The sequence below is a fragment of the Chinchilla lanigera genome, unplaced genomic scaffold (assembly GCF_000276665.1).
Source record: "Chinchilla lanigera isolate Chin_1 unplaced genomic scaffold, ChiLan1.0 scaffold00011, whole genome shotgun sequence".
Classification (NCBI taxonomy): domain Eukaryota; kingdom Metazoa; phylum Chordata; class Mammalia; order Rodentia; family Chinchillidae; genus Chinchilla; species Chinchilla lanigera.
Genome location: NW_004955412.1, coordinates 15,520,315 through 15,536,996, shown reverse-complemented (window position 1 = coordinate 15,536,996; position 16,682 = coordinate 15,520,315). Strand labels below are relative to the sequence as shown.

Sequence of the window (16,682 nt, the reverse complement as noted above, 5' to 3'; positions counted from 1 at the left end):
GTATATATATACACATGTAAGATAGTTATACTACTAATTTTTTATACTAATAATTTCTATTAGTTCATTAAAAAAAGGTTTGTGCTTATATCATTTGATCACTTTTTCATGCCTATATCACATAATCTGAGCAATTAATTTGAAGATAACAGTAAGCAATATATTAACCATTGTTACTCTCCATCTTGGTTTGAAATTTTGTATCATTCTTTTTTAGTGTTTTTTCTTTTTAAAAAAATAAAAGGTAAGCCACATGTGGTGGCACATGCCTGTAATCCTAGCCCTTAGGAGGCTGAGGCAGGAGGATCATTGTGAGTTTGAGACCAGCCTCGGCAACAAAGTGAGCTCAAGGCCAGCCTGTACTGTATGGTGAGACCCTGTCTCAAAAAGACAAAAAACAAAGCATCAAAATTTCTACAATGCAACTAAAGTTGTGTTTAGAGGGCAATAAATGCTTATATTAGAACAAAAAATAAATTTTAAAATTATGTCTCTACATTTCTACTTAAGAAATTAGACTGGAAAAAAAAAATGCTGGGTATGGTGGCACACATGTGTAATCCCAGCACTAGGGAAGCTGAGGTAGAAGAACTGCTTCAACTTCGTGGCAAACCTGGGCTACAAAGTGAGTTCAAGGCCAGTCTGAACGTCATAGAAAAACCCTGTCTCAAAAAGAGAATGAAAGAAAGAAAGAGAGAGAGAGACAGAGACAGACAGACAGACAGTGAGAGGGAGAGGGGGAGGGAGCGACAGCGGATCCATGCCTGTGATCCCAGCACTGTGAGGCAGGAGGATCACTGTGAGTTTGAGGCCAGCCTGTGCTACACACCAAGACCCTGTCTCAAAAAAACAAAACACAAAGAAACAAGAAAAGAAAGAAAAAAGGTGGGGGCGGGGTGTGTGTGCAAATTAATCCTAAAGCAAGAAAAAGAAATAATAAAGATAATAGCAGATACCAGAGAAATAGAAAGCAGATAATAGAGAAAATTACAAAGCCCAAATCTTTGAAAAAGCAAATTCTTTGAAAAAGCACATAAAATTGATAAACTTTTGGAAAGATTAGTCAAGGGGAAAAAAAAAAAAAGATTAGTCAAGGGAAAGATATGAGAAGAAACAAGTTACCAACACGAGGCCTAAACCAGGCACGGTGGTGCACCCCTGCCATCCAAGCGCTCTGGGCTGGGAATGTAGCTCAGTGTGAAGGACCCAAATTCAATCCACACTACCACAAAAAGAAAGAAAGAAAGAAAAAAAACCCAAAGCAAAGCAAAACAAAAACAATGTGTGGCGTAAGGGAGGCCATATCACTAGACATAGTATAGATACTAAGTTAATAAAAAGGAAAACTCTGAACAATTTGAAGCCAATAAATTTGACGACGTGAATGAAATAGTCAAATTCCCTTCACTAATACAAATTACCAGACTAGAAATGTAGCTCAATGGGAGAGTGCTTATCTATCAGGAAAAAGCACTGCTTTGACCCCTAGTAAAGCACTGCCCCACACAAAAAGCCAAGACAAGAAAAAAATTTATAAATCAAACTTAACTCATATGAAGTTCTAGAAGTGAAAAAACTAATCACTGACAGATGAAATAAAAATCATATTTGTCTGTGGACAGAGGGGCTGAGAAAGAAATAGGAAGGGAATGAACAATCTTTCAGGAATGATTCAAATCTTTCTACCTTTAAAAAATAAAAGGTAGGCCAGGTGTGGTGGCACGTCCCTGTAATCCTAGCCCTTAGGAGGCTGAGGCATGAAGTAGGAATTATGTGGGTGTGTAACTGTCAAAATCACTGACCAAACTCTACTCCTAAAACCTGTACATTTCAATACATGTATTTATATCTTAATTTCAAGAAGTGAAATGGGACTATAGCTCAGTGATAGAATGTCTGCCTGCCATACGTGAAGCCCTGGCTTCAATTCTCATCATGAAAAAAGAGAGAAAGTTTTAAGAATTAAATTGTAGGGCCGGGGATATAGCTCAGGGGCACAAGCACCTGCCTGGCAAGTACAAGGTCCTGAGTTCAATTTCCGGTACCAAAGAGAAAAAGAGTATTAAATTATAAAACAATTACTAAACTACCGTAACAAAACTTAAAGTATGTTTTTAAGAGAAACCAGGATAAACCTGGGATCTATTTATATTGAAGATTTGTAGTAAGGAAAAAGAGGAAGGAACAGAGGATAACCATCGGGGCCATCATTTATGGAGGGTCTTGTTTTGTTTTGTTTTGTTTTGTTCTGTCTTATTCAGATAGGGTCTCGCTATGCAGCTCAGGCTGGCCTTGACCTCACTTTGTAGCCCAGGCTGGTCTCAAACTCACAACGATCCTCCAGCCTCAGCCTTCCAAGTGCTGGCATTACAGGCGTGCGCCACCACGCCAGGCTTTTTGGAGGGTTTACTAAGAACTCTGCTAACAGATTTACATAAGTTTTCTCATTTCCTTCCTATGACCTATCTTTCAGAAACAACAGGAAAGGGGTGCTTTAATAAGCAAGTCCTCCCTGCCAGCCTTGGGAAACACTTTAGATATAAAAGCCCTTTTATAAACTCATGGTACTAGGGTGTTTTTCTCTTTCAAATTTCAGGCAATGAGTAAGAGATCTTTTCTTAAATCTACTATTTCCACTAATAAATGTGAATCACAGGAAAAGAGGCCTATTATCATCCTGGATTTCAGCAATATTCATAAAATATGTACTCTGATCTACAACCATGATTCCTAAAGCATCTTTTTGTTTTTTTGTCTTTTTGAGACAGGATCTCGCTATGCAATTCAGGCTGGCCTTGAGCTCACTTTGTAGCCCAAGCTGGTCTCGAACTCACAATGATCCTCCTGCCTCAGCCTCCCGAGTGCTGGGATTACAGGTACGTGCCACCATGCCTGGCTCCTAAAACATCTTGATACCATTGATATTTCTATACTGTTTGTCTTATACTCTGTAAGTGGAAGTCTAGAAAGCATGATTTGCCAGATCAATATTTTACCTCAGGCTAACTGCTAAAATGAATCTAGCACAACTTCTTTAACAGCTCAGCTAGTCTTAAGAATAAAACTTCTTCCAGGCTCCCACATAGACTTCAGGTAGTTTCAAAACAGGGGAACAAGAATAAGAAAGGACAAGAATAAGAAAGGACAAGGTGCTCCTTACCACATCCAACACAGCGTAGACAAATAGGTCTAGGTAGACAGTGGTGGGTTCAACCCAGTTGTGAACGGGTCTCACTTCCTTGTGATATTGCTGTAGCAGCTGTTTGGTGAGATGATGCAGGGCAGAATCCTTGAGATGAGGCAAGCCTGTGGCTAGAATTCCTGGAAAGGAAAACTTTCACTGTGAGGATGAAAATAAAAAGCATCTTTAGGAGATTTAAGATAGTTCTCAACACGATAGCTCTTCGTGGAATATAGTCCGCGCACATTCAGCTAGCTAGAGGGCTCTTTGTCAGACATTTATTTAAAGTAAGTGGGTGGCCTAAGTGTCCAATAAAGAAATCTCATTGTCAAGACAGGTAAATCAACCCATCTCCAAGAATGCAGACTATACCTATCATTCCATTTTACAGCAATCATCCATCTTGGGGACAGAAATCTTTCCTTATTCACATCACCCCCTGCCCCAGCATAGAGAAGAAACCTGCCTATATACTTAGCCAAATCTTAGCTCCCACCTTATTTTTTTCTTTTGATTTTTCCACTTGTAACGGACAAACTATTGAGCCTAAAGAAATCTGTATGTATTTCTAGATAACAAAATTGAGATTCCAACTCGTACTTTTCTTCTCAAAAGTCTCTTTTCTCACACTGTCTGCCTTTAAATAAAATGCACTTGTCAGAAAATGAGATCTTTGTTTTGGGAAAATTCTCTCTGGTTGTGGGGAACAACTGTTTCCTCTGACCCGAGAATCTTGATTTGTGGAGGAGCAGCGATTGGTGCTGAGGCAGAGGAGGCCAGGGGACAGAATGCAAGGGAAATGAACGCCAGCAATTGGAAGTGACAAATTTGTGAGGGCTCTCTCTGAATTGCAAAAGGATATTTTGTTCACAAGCTTTGCCAGCCCTTAGGGGATTCAAAGCTTCCCTAAGTCATTGGACTGAAGCAAATTGCACACCTCCTGACATGGTGTGTGATGAGCTCTAGCTGTAGTGTCCTGCGTGTGAATTTGCCTGGGCTCTCAGTGGTTTGATGGTTATTTTGATGAGCTGCTAAAAGCATGAGCGGTCCAGCAGGAAACTGTAAATGAGATTGCTTCTCCCCGTGCGACAATCCTGTTTATGCCCATTTCTTTATGAATAATGTCGTGTCACTCGCCGCCACAGGCAGCAATTTCTATGATTTATCAGTGTCAGTGTGACCAAAATACTAACAACAATGCTGGAGGTGCAAACCCAGACTCATTGTGGGCCGTGTGAATATTCACTTTCATTACCATCAGAACTGCGAATCTAATGAGCACTTTAACTCCCTAACTATTCACCCAAGAAGATGCCTAGAATGGCATCAGGTATTCAGGCGTGCAGGACTAAGCTGGGTGGCTTGCATCGAGCACCATTTTTAGGGGTTTTGTGAACTGTTATTATCAAAAAGTGTGCTGTGAATCTCTGCACCTGAGAACATTTCTCACTGATGTACTCCAGGGGAGGGAAGTTAGGAACATAAAGCAAAGCCAGTCCAATGTTCTTCCTAAAAACTTCGCTTTGGGCGGTCTCATTTTTACCTCACCTGGAAGCTCCCAATTCAAGTCTCAGTTGGGGACTTCTGGGAAGATGGTGGAGTGGTGAACAGCAGAGAAAGAGGCTCTCTGAGATTTGGTGTCCAGACGCTAGAATATAGCAATGCGAGGGAGACAAGAAGAAGGAAAGCGGGTCCTCAGGACCCAGCAAGCGTCTGATATGAGAACTGAAGCCCATAGGGAGACTGAAAAGAGACTTCAACAAATAAGAAGGCGGTAGCAAGTGGCACTTTCTCCCTCAGTCCTGACTCTACATGGGAGAGATGGCTTGATGCAGTGGCTACTGGTGACCCTGGAGGCCCCCATGGAGAAACACACCAGTGGATTAGAGCAGTGGACATAGCAGACTGTGCTGGTTGGTGAGTTATTCAAGTTCAGATTCCCCCAAGAGAGGGCAATCAGCCAGTAGCCATCTTGGAGAAGGGTCATCCGAGCTCGGAACCTAGAGGAGCTACAGGCTGGCTCCATCTAGTGGCTCCCAGTGTTGGCGTGAGGCAGAACTGAGTTCAAGTGGACAGAATGTCAAGGAGCTGAGTTCAAGCTGGCAGGAGGTATATGGAGTGTTGCAGGCTAGACAAATCAGGTTCCAGCCTCACAGATAGAAACCAGCCTGAACTGTAGTGGAACTAAATGTGCAGGCTTGTTGGGATTAATCAACACAGACCTGGACTCTGTCTACCCACTTTGTCTACCAGTGACAGCAGAGACACACCTTGAAGTAGACATTTTTTTGTTTTTGTTTTCCTTTGTATTGTTTTGCTTTTTCTTGATTGTTTGCTCTTATTTTTGTATAAGTGTGAACATGGCTTCTAGGGTTTTTTTGGTTGCTATTCTCTTTTCTTCTATTCTTTTTTTGTTTGTTTGTTTGTTTTTTGTCTTTTTGAGACAGGGTCACACTATGCAGTTTAGGCTGACCTTGAGTTCACTTTGTAGCCCAGGCTGGTCTCGAACGCACAATGATCCTCCTGCCTCAGCCTCCCAAGTGTTGGGATTACAGGCGCAAGCCACCATGCCCAGCTGTTCTCGTCTCTTCTTATTTTTATTTCTTCCTTCTCTCTTTCCCTCCTGTCTTCTTCATCAGTTTCCCAAAATTCACATAATCTTCCTTTGTCCTCCAGCCTTGCTTCTATTCTCTTCCTCTTCTTCTATTTCTCTATTTTTCCCTCTAATTCCTTTTAAATTTTCTCCACTGAAAGTAAAATCACCATACTGAGGACACATTTACTGTATAAAATTTTCTGGTTTGTTTTATATTTTGTTATATAACCACCAATCTAGTTCATATGGTTAAAGGTGACAAAATAATAGTTACCACAGGTTGTCATTTTCTAGGCTGTGTTTGATGCTGTTATTGCTGATTGTACCACTTTAGCCAAGGTGACATAATTGTTCTAATTGGTTCTTCTTCCTAGTATGCCAAGATTGAGATTGCCTAAGCATCATCAAAAATATTATAGACCAGGGCCAGGGATAAAGCTCCGTGGCACAACACCTGCCTGGCGAGCACAAGGTCCTGAGTTGGATTCTTGATACCAAACAAACAAAAAACAAACAACAACAAAAAACCTGCCAGGTGTGGTGGCGCATGCCTGTAATCCCAGCACTCAGGAGGCTGAGGCAGGAGGATCACTGTGAGTTCGAGACCAGCCTTGGCTACAAAGTGAGCCCAAGGCCAGCTGGAACTGCATAGCAAGACCCTGTCTCAAATAAAAAGACAAAAAAAGAAAAAAACAAAACTATAGGCCAGTGCCAAAGAATCAAGGGCTAGGCCAAATAGGCAGCAACTTCTCATCCCCAATAAATTGAAGAGGTAGGATCTTGCAACAGACTGAAAACCCAAAAGGCAGCTACACCTGGGACACGTTTCTGAGAGGTAGTCATTTCCTAAGGGTTCAAGTCTCAGTTGGGTAAATGCTGAAATGTGCATGATTCAGTACAAGAAACTATCTGAGACAGCAGTAAAACATAATTCTGAGAAATGAATGTGTGTTCCTATACTGTCAGCTCAAAAAGACTCCATTGCCCTTTTGCTATCTTTTTTAGGGACCACTCCATAGGTCTCCTGTGGATAAACACGTGTTTCTTTATGTAAAAAGAGAAAGTTATAGAAGCTAGGACCAGGAACAAAAGGGCAACAAATAATGAAAAGAGAAAAATTATAAGCAAATGGAAGTGTATTTAAACCGAAAAGGGAAAGAGTTCTTTGTTTAAAATGGGAAGAAATAATAAATTACATTGCTACTATGAATGCAAATTTGCCTGCAGAGAAAGATCAATTATAGGAGAAAGATTAAGGATTTAAGTGACCATTAATTAACAGTAAATGATGCCCTTTGAAAGCTAATGTGACATTCACACAAGCACTAAATGACTCACAGTTCAGTGATGTTTCAACAGACACTGATGGAAGCTATCAACAGACTCAGGAAAGATGCCTTGCTAACCCTGCCTTCCTGAATGCTAATAATCAGCTTCAAATAATTCACTTGTACAATCTCTGGAAAATAGAATGTGTTAGGGACTGAGCTGTGAAGCACTTGTAGGTGAAGAGAGATTTAAACAGAAGAAGATAAGAATACAAGGGGAAGAGGATGAAAAAAGAACTAACATGTCTTATGTACGTGTATCAACTCGCCACGAGGAATGTGATCATTTTGTACTGCATATGTGTACTAATGAACTAATAAAAATAAAGATTAAAAAAGAACATAAGAATGCAATGGTATTGTTCCTTGTTTTAATGGGCTACTCTCTCACATATACCTATCTTAAAGGGAGCTTTGGAAAGCTCTGATGAAAAGAGCTATTTTTCACTTCATATATATCTTTATAAGAGAGTTAGACATATATCTGAGAGATTATAGGGAAATATGAGATATAGTTGAATGGTTCTACTGAATTCCTGGTAATATCTGAATGTGTATTGTATGCCAGGCAGTAGGCTAACCCTCTTTTATGAATGATCTTATAACAGTTATAGTAATCTTATGAGCTAAGTATTTTAAAGCCCTATGAGAAGTGTGTAATTACTGTAGGTGAGAGATCACAGGTCAGTGAGGTCAGTACTGTCCAAGGTCACACAGCTCGCAAACAAAGGGGCTGGAATTTATATACATCTAGTCTGGATGGTGCACATGATTGGGCAGAAACAACCAGGGCTATTTTCTGTGTGTGGTTTCGCATCAAGAACATATTTGCATTGTACCTTAAAACTGCAAATCGTACTTGACATTTATGAATAGCCAAAAGATAAGTTATCTTATGCAAACTGAATGCTGGAAAGATGAACTGACTTACCCGGATGGCTCGTGATAATAAAACTGGACCTCGACCTTCTTCTACTCCAGTACACAGGGTGGCCGTGTATTAGCGATCAGTTCAAAGTTCTCACATTTACAAATCACCTCGATAGTAACCCAGTGAAAGTCTAAAGGACAGGTTTCCTTGCCTCAGGTGTCTCCAGGATGGTTTCGGTAAAGTACTTGTCATTAGATATGATTAAAACTCTGTTCTGCTATGTTTAGGGTAAAAAGCAAGCATGGACACAAAACATTCGAGAAGAGATAGCATCAAAAAGAGTTTCTTCTGTTTCCTACCTTCATTTTTCTATTTTATTTTAGCTTAATGTTGACTATTTTCTGCTAAGAAATTCATTTGGCATTTAATGAAATTTCCTCTAGTTTATTTTTATAATTAAAGTGTGCTTATATCATTTAATTTAAACATCTGGGATTTTTATACTTTAATAGTAAGTGTGCTGTTCTCTTCTCTACCCAAAGGAAAAATAATTTCAGGTGTTTTTTTTTTAATTTCCAGTTTCTTGATTACCTTACTCATCTCTGTAATAGAGTCATTTCATTTCCAGTGACATTTTAAGGCTTGAGAATTCAGATCAAAGCTCTAGGAGAACTCCCAAGAGAGTAGGGCATTGGGAAACACCAGCACAAATTTGTGACTAGTACACATCGGCAAAGAATCGGTTATAGGGCGGGGCATGGTGGTGCACGCCTGTAATCCCAGCACTCGGGAGGCTGAGGTTGCAGGATTGCTGCAAGTTCGAGACCAGCCTGGGCTACAAAGTGAACTCAAGACCAGCCTGAAATGCATAGTGAGACTGTCTCAAAAAAACATAACACATAAATAAATAAAATCCTAAATAAAGTAGTTCAATAAAGAGGAGTTCATAATAGCACCACAAAAGTATAGTTCCAGAAATTTAGAAAGTTTGTTGGGCATTTTAAAGAGAAATCGTAAACTCAAAATCTGTGAGGTTTTAGTACCTGTCCTTAGAGGTATACTTATCAGCTATGTAGATTTTGTAAGGCTGAGTATAAAGCCTGTAATACCAAAATATATACACATGTCTATAGCCATGAGAAATTCACAGGACTCTGTCATTGTAAGCCTTTTTTTGCTAAAAGCTTATAATGAACCTAAGACTATTTTGGATAATAAAAATATATTAGCTATACATAATAACAAATCTGAAAACGAATGCCCAAGTCCTTATAAATTGCTGCAGAGTGTAGGATTTCTAGAGAAATCATTCTGAGAGTACAATTTCAGAGAGGCAACAAACAATTACAACATTTTAGAGCCAATTTCAGCTCTGCCCCCCAGTCCTCCCCATAGGAAGCTGTACCTATTGTGTGTAATTGTAGGAACAACATCAGAAACAAATCATGGGTCTTGGTGTGGCTTCACAGGACTCCCATTCCACAGACAATGGATAAAAGTGAACAGCTGATCTATTGTCTCTAGCTTCCAGGGGTTAATACTTGATACCTAGGAGAATCATTATAGGACTCACCTGTAGCAGCCACCAGGATGCAGGGCCGCAGAAGAGCCATCACACTTGCCAGAGGTCTGGGGCAGGTCCTAAAGAGGAGAAATACAAACCTGCCTACTGGATGGGATCAACTTTCCACGACGGAGTTCCTCTCCACGCTGTTCTCTTTGCCAGTGAGCTATCCTTACGGGAGCTGTTTTGTGAACACTGAATTGGACCAAGGAAATACCAGCCCCACACAAAGCTTGCGGAATTGATGCCATCATGAACCCCCTTAACTTGTCCAGTTGGTTCTGCCCCAGGATCAGATGATGGCCAACAGTTCCTTCTTCCTGATGGGAGATAGCTAAGTGAATAATGTAATATAAGAGGAGCCCCTGAGGAGAGGAAATTCCACACTAATATGATTTCCTTTACAGCCTTTACCTAAGGCAGTGCTCTTGCTGACATTCAGGGCACTAATTTCATTAATAATTGAGGGCCAAATAGCTGTCCTAAATCAGACTTATGCAGTAACATCTTCAGCATTTAAAATGGGACTCGAATTACACCAAGCTAATGGCATCCTGGTATTGTCTAATGAGGAACAACTGCAAACAATACAATGGGAAAAGTGCCTTTTGTTTTTCCTAAGCCTCTTTAATTAAAAGAGACATTGATTTTTGATAAATAAGAGTGCTGTTCAAATATTCACTGACCACAATTCAGAAATCAACTACCTAAGAGAGAATACTTCTAGGCCTGTTGAAGATGAGAAGTATTAATGATTAACATCGTTCAATAAATTTTTTGGCTTTGTGATTGAGGACATTACCGCATATAATGCTATATTATAACCCTTCCATTGGTAGACTCCCGAGGTCAGAGATGGAGAACCTTGGAGAGTTTTCAATGATAACAAACAGCCTGCTGTGTGCCATCTGTGCCATGGCTGCCCTTGGTGCTCTAGAAACAAAACCCAAATTTCGTACCATTTCCGACATCTGCCTGCTTTTTGTCACAAGTGGGATCGTAGAGGCGCAAGTCTGAGCTAAAGTTTTGCAGAACAAAATGAGGGTAGGGGAAGTATATATTGGATTCTTGTTCTAATGACTTAATCCATTTGTTTAGAATCCAAGAAGCTCTCTATCTAATTTTCATCTACCAGTAAAACATAGCCTGATTGTTTCCTACAGATAGCAAAGGGAATTACAAAAATGAAAGGGGAAATAATGTGAAAGGGGGAAAATGAGATAGCTGACCCTTGTGGTGTGGAGTTAGTTCTGAAGGTATCAGAATGAATTCATGGTCTATGACCATTCTGCCCTGAATGCCCCCGATGTCGTCAGAATGAATTCATGATTTTCAACATATTTATGTGTGGAAATGTGTGTGTGTGCACATGTTCATACATACATATATATGCTTTAGTGCTATTCTCAGGGGGTTGGAACAAGAGGAATGGGCTCACCTGGTACCTAGATCTTAGATTCTAAATATCATACTCACCTAACAGGAAGAAACAGAGAACTGACTGATGCCAGAGCTGCTGGAGGGGACATATAAGAGCCCAGAACATCTCATGCCAGAAAGCAAAAGGAACAAAAAGAAGGATAGGGAACCAGACGTGGTGGTGCACACCTGTAATCCCAGGTCTTAGGAGGCTGAGGCAGGAGGATTGTTGCAAGTTTGAGGCCAGCCTGGGCTACAAAATGAGCTCAAGACCAGCCTGAACTGTATAGTGAGACCTTGTCTCAAAAAGACAAAAAAAAAAAAAAAAAGAAAGTGTTTCCTTAAATTAGAATGCCAACCACTAAATGTAGAAGGAGTAACAGAGTGTGTGGATTTCTGGTATAATGTGGCCATGTTGATTTCCTAATTTTGATCATATTGAGTTTACATAAAAGAGCGTCCTTGTTTGTAAAAATCATACACTGACTATTCAAGGGTGGAGGCCCAGCATGAAGGCACTTATTTGCAAACGGCTGCCTGAGGGGTTCTAGGAGCAGGGAGTGCTTTCTACTGTCCTGCCAGTTTTGCTGCACATTTAAAAATATTTCCGAAGAAAAAGAAATGTAAACAACCTGGTGGAGGAACTGTGGTACAAAATTATGGGAAGTTTATTTGGGACAGCAGACAGAAAAATGGGGCTGTGTCAGAGACGAGCTCATCCCAGAGAGCCCGGCCCTTTCCCCCATGTTCTACCCCATCGTCATCTCTGTGTTCAACTTGCTCCGTCTGTATCATGTGTCATCTCACAAAATCAGTAAACAACAACAACAAGAGATGAACTCACAAAGGATTGATCGGATCTTCAAACTCCCGGCGCTTTCTGTACGTTCTCTGAACTGTCAGATTCTACCTAAGAAGAGTTAGGACAAAAGAAAGACAAGCTCCTGGCAGCATAGCTATGCGGGTAACACTGTCATGGGAAGAGAGTGCGGAAGCTTCCCTTTCTGCGAAGGCAGGGTTGAGATGATGATCCACGTGGTATTCTTGCTGCGCACTTTAGTAAAGGCGCGACTCTGAGTTAACCCTTGTGGGGCGCGCTTCCCCTGCCTTTTCTTTGTACTTTCTCACGTGCCCATCTCTTGTGCCTGGAAGGCCACTGTTAGTGATGTGTAGTACAGATACATTATGACCTTCATCAGCTCATTTAACAAGTCTGCTGATCCTGTCCAGTACAGCTCTTGCTGCTGAATCCTGCCACCATGGAGAGGTATCGGAGTGAATTCATGGTCTATGTGTGAGTGAGTGACTTATCTTCAGATTCGCACCGGTCTTTCCTTGAGGGCCCTGCTGTGTGCACTGTCTGAGAGCTAAAATGTTCCTTTTCTAACTTTCCTGTCTGAGGAGGGTTTAGTTTGTTTCCTCGCTACTTTTAAATTTGGTGTTACCCCTTGCCCCGGCCTTCAGTTTTTCATGGAAATGATCTCTTCTCTCTTCTAAAACATAGCACTTCTTATCTCGAGAAAGCTTGTTATTCACATTGTATCCAATTATTCCCTTTACACATCTTCTTAAGAAAGATGACTGTGGGAGTGAATCTCATTCAGGCCTTTCAAGTGAATCAATATACGTAAGGCAAAACTTGGAGTCGTGAGAGCATGGGCACGCGGGCTGCTTAAGTAATATTGTCTGAGCAAAATAAACAAAGACTTTATCTGAGGTTTGAATCTGCGGTTCTCTGACAGCGGCTCCGTCCAGGCCCTTCATTGTGAGAGTACCTCGAAGTGTATCTCCCCCGAAGGCCCCTCTCCACAGCCTGAGAGCCCTTGCCCTCTGCCTCTCCATTACTTCCAAGTAAGATATGGCACCTCTTAGCTGGACCAGTATCTTTCAGAAGAAGCAGGATTATTATGCAAACATAATAAGGAAGTGTTTATTATGCAAACAGCAACTGAGTTATGTGTCCTTTAAGACTACTAAATAGTTTTTAATTACTGCTATATCAGTAAATCCCATAAATATGCAAATGCAATTAGTTCACAAAATAGGCCTTAAATATCTTTATTCCTCTCCAACAAAGTTCTTTGAAGTTAATCGCTAACTCTCTTTGTTCGCTCCCTTGCAGTCGTGCTAAAATTGACAGGGATTTTGACAGATGCACATATTCAGGGAGAACCAAATTTTCTGAGCACATCTGGTCAGGCTGGAGGAGAAAAACAGAAATGGACATTCTAGCCAAACTCCAGTGTTTCATGGATAGAGCCCCATATGTAATTTCTTTTACTCCATAGTGTTGTTCTTCAAAATAGCGTCAAGCTAACCACTGAGGCAGCACTTCAAGCCCACATCCACACTCAACATTGGATATTCCTGTAGATCAGAATTTTATGTTTACTAATAATGTATATTTTCTAGTCACAAATACATATATAAAGCATGGATGGAACCTCCCATGGTGCTGACCCTTCATGGTTTGTGTCTCTTGGCTTATTGTGGAAAGTCAGAGATCAAGGGGCCAAAGTCCCAGGCCTTAGACTCATACACGCCTGTGCTGTGTCTCACCTCCATCCTTTGTGTCCATGGCCTTGACAGAATTGCTTACTGTTTCTAAAAAGAATTTAATTAGCATGGAGTTAGTTCTGTATGGCTATGTGACATCACAAACTCACTGTTTTAAAAATAGAGCTCGCTGCTGGGACGATGGCACACACCTGTAACCCCAGCACTTGGAAGGCTGAGGCAGGAGGATCATGAGTTCAAGGCCAGCCTGAGTTACATAGTGAGACCTGTCTCAAAACAAACAAGTTGGATGTGCTGATGCACGCCTGTAATTGCAGCACTCGGGAGGCTGAGGCACAAAGATCGTTGCGTGTTCGAGGCCAACCTGGGTTACAAAGTGAGCTCAAGTCCAGCCTGAACTGCATAGTAAGAACCTGTCTCAAAAAGACAAAAATAAAACAAAATAAAAAGTTAACCATGATGGGAGAATCTGCTACATAAAAATCACCAAACACTACAAGTCCAGGTGATTCCCACCAGCTGGTTACTAACTACTTAATAGACACCTACTCCCTTGATCGTATGGGACCTCGCATATACCCCCATTACCACACTTATTCAAGCATACTTTGAGTGTCTTTTCTAGAATTCTGAGAATATCATGAAGGTAGAGAGCTGTTCGTTGTTCATCTCTGCAACTCTAGCCCAGAGCTTGGAACCTAGTGACTGCTCGTTAAATGTTTCAGAAGGATGGAAGGAAGAGTTGATGAGTGGAAACAAACTTTGGCATGAAAGAAGACACCCAAAAGGGACCAGCTTCCTCACACCCACACCCAAGATGTTTTCCGCTTGGACAGCGAGCCAACCAGTGAGGATTTGTGAGGATGAGGGCTTGGGCTACGGCAGGGTCGTTCTTGTCAGTTGGCTCCTGACCAGTGAGACAGGCAAGAAGCACAGAGGCCGGCGGGCGCTGCTTCCCTTTGGCTGCCTTAGGTGCTGCCCCAAGTTCAGGGCTCTTGCAGTCTCTGGAAGTGAGATGGCCTCTAAAAGCCCGAGGAAGAGAGAATACAGAAGACGATAGCAGGAAGGTGGTTTGTGGTTTCTGCTTATACTCCCATTATACCAGTTCGAAGAAGACTCCTGGGGCTACATGGTGGCCGGTGGTCTCACCCAGTAAGCCAGGTTGTTCGGGTCTTCTGCACACACTGCGGGTGTGCCGTCTCACCCTATCAACACTGAGGCTCTCTCCTGGTCTGTGGCTTGCTCGGTGGACTTGAACTTTACCATTTAGGCCCATGTATGAGTTTTCTGTGGCGAGGCCTGGATGTGGTCAGTCACAGCAGCTAGGACGATATTCTGGCTGGGGTCTCAGTTTCTGGATATTTCCATCTCTGCCATGGACTCAAGAGGGAGAAGAAAGGTCTTTGGTTTTAGAGTTTGTGCTGTTTACGTATTCATTCTCCTACTCACCATGTGGAGAAATATGATACCCACTGGAGATACAATGACAGAAAAGATCAGCCAGGTGTGGGGGCACAAGCTATGGTCCCAGCTCTAGGGAAACTGAGGCAGGAGGGTTGCAAGTTCAAGGTCATCTTAGGATACATAGTGAGGCCTTGTCTCAAAATGAGTAAATAAGTACAAAGATAACCAGGCTTAAGGAACTTGGGGTAGAGGTGACAGATTAGATAAATTTAGAAAGCAGGTGTGACGGTGCATACTTGTATTCCTACCTACTTTGGAGGCTGAGGCAGGAGGATGCAAGCTCAAGGCCAGACTGGGCACCTTAGCAAGACCATCTCAAAATAAAATAAAATAAAATAAAATAAAAAGGACTGAGGATGTAGTTCAGCGTAAGAACCTGGGACCCTAGTTTCAATCAATCCCTAGTAGTAAAACAAAAGGAAGAAAAGAAACCATATAGGAGAGAACAGATGGGTGACCTAGGGAAGATGGAGACCAGTGAGGCAGACGGGGTGGAGACGGGAGGGCCTTTTCACGAAGGGCATTTGTGCTGAGGACGGCCGGCTGGGAGCAGAGAGGCAGAGGAAGAGGATGCTCCCGGCAGGAGGAATGGCGGGGTGGCGCGATGAGAAAGTACAGCGCCTCCCTGGAGGCTGCAAAGCTCGCTTTGTAAAATTGGGCGTAGATAATTCCAGACTCACGTGAGTCGAATAGATTCACAAGTTCACGACACCGAGCGTTGAGGGGATTTAAGCTAGGAAAGGGAAATATTGTACCAGTCTGTGTAAGAGATGTGATTATAAAGCTGTCTCCGAATGGCCTGCAGCAATTATTCTAAAATGCACAACAGCTGTATTTGCCCCTTTTCCGCCGTTGCTGAAATTTACACTGTCATTGCTCCAGGAGGAAGGCTTGGCGCTAATGATAGGCTGACTGAGGATGGCTGGAGTGTGACAGACCTCTAGTTAGAGCCCTTGAAGACTCAGAGCAGCCGGGACTGCAAAGCTCCTAGGCCAGTTTGTGGCGGCAAATGTGGTCCAGAGCACCACCTTGTGGCGGCTGTTATGCCTTCACAAACTGCGCTGCCAGAAACTACACACAAACCGTTTAAAACTTGACGGCAGGAGGCGGTTTTCGGTGATGCCAAGGTCCTGTCACTCCTCTATTCACGTCATCACTGTGGTTTTGCTCTTTATTCCCTCTTTGGGTTCCCCAGCACCAGCTCATACCAACCATCCGATCTGTTCTCATTATGCCCCCGTTTAACTTACACCTGTCACCCGGTCATCCTTCCTTCCATCTTTGCTTGTGCTCCTTCAAACGCTCACTCCCTAGAGACTCCCAAGTTTCATGGGGGACTCACTCAGTGACTTCTTAAGGGGTAACTTTCCTATTCTGCTCCTAAGAGCAAGACTAAAGTCTTGGTTCTCCGCTCCTGAAAGGCTATAAAACAGTATTATTAAAAAGCCGTATCAAAAGCCGGGCATGGGGCTCCCACCTGTAATCCCAGCACTTGGGAGGCTGAGGCAGGAGGATCGCTGAGAGTTAGAGGGCATCCTCAGCTACAAAGTGAGTTGAAGGACAGCCTGAAGTGCATAGCAAAGCCCTGTCTCAAAAAGACCAGAAAAAAAAAGCTGTATCAAAATTTTAACATAAAGAGAAGGAATAAAATTCTATGAAGTTCATTGTCTTAGATTCTCTGAAGCATACCTGCAATTGTAAGGGTCAGAGACACTCGCCGCGTGAAGGAAGACTCCAAGAGA

General features: G+C 42.1%; 1 protein-coding gene across 1 annotated transcript in view; it reads right to left on the bottom strand.

The window, feature by feature from the left end:
* The window catches only part of Htr3b (5-hydroxytryptamine (serotonin) receptor 3B, ionotropic), a 44,785-nt gene extending 32,642 nt beyond the window's left edge, over window positions 1–12,143 (bottom strand). Inside the window, exons 1-3 of the mRNA XM_005378625.1 lie at window positions 12,088–12,143; window positions 9,550–9,617; window positions 3,161–3,321 (exon numbers count right to left, since the gene is read on the bottom strand). Of these exons, the coding sequence (XP_005378682.1) occupies window positions 3,161–3,321; window positions 9,550–9,617; window positions 12,088–12,143 (285 nt within the window). The remainder of the gene's footprint in view (window positions 1–3,160; window positions 3,322–9,549; window positions 9,618–12,087) is intronic.
* Between the last annotated feature and the right edge of the window lie 4,539 nt (window positions 12,144–16,682).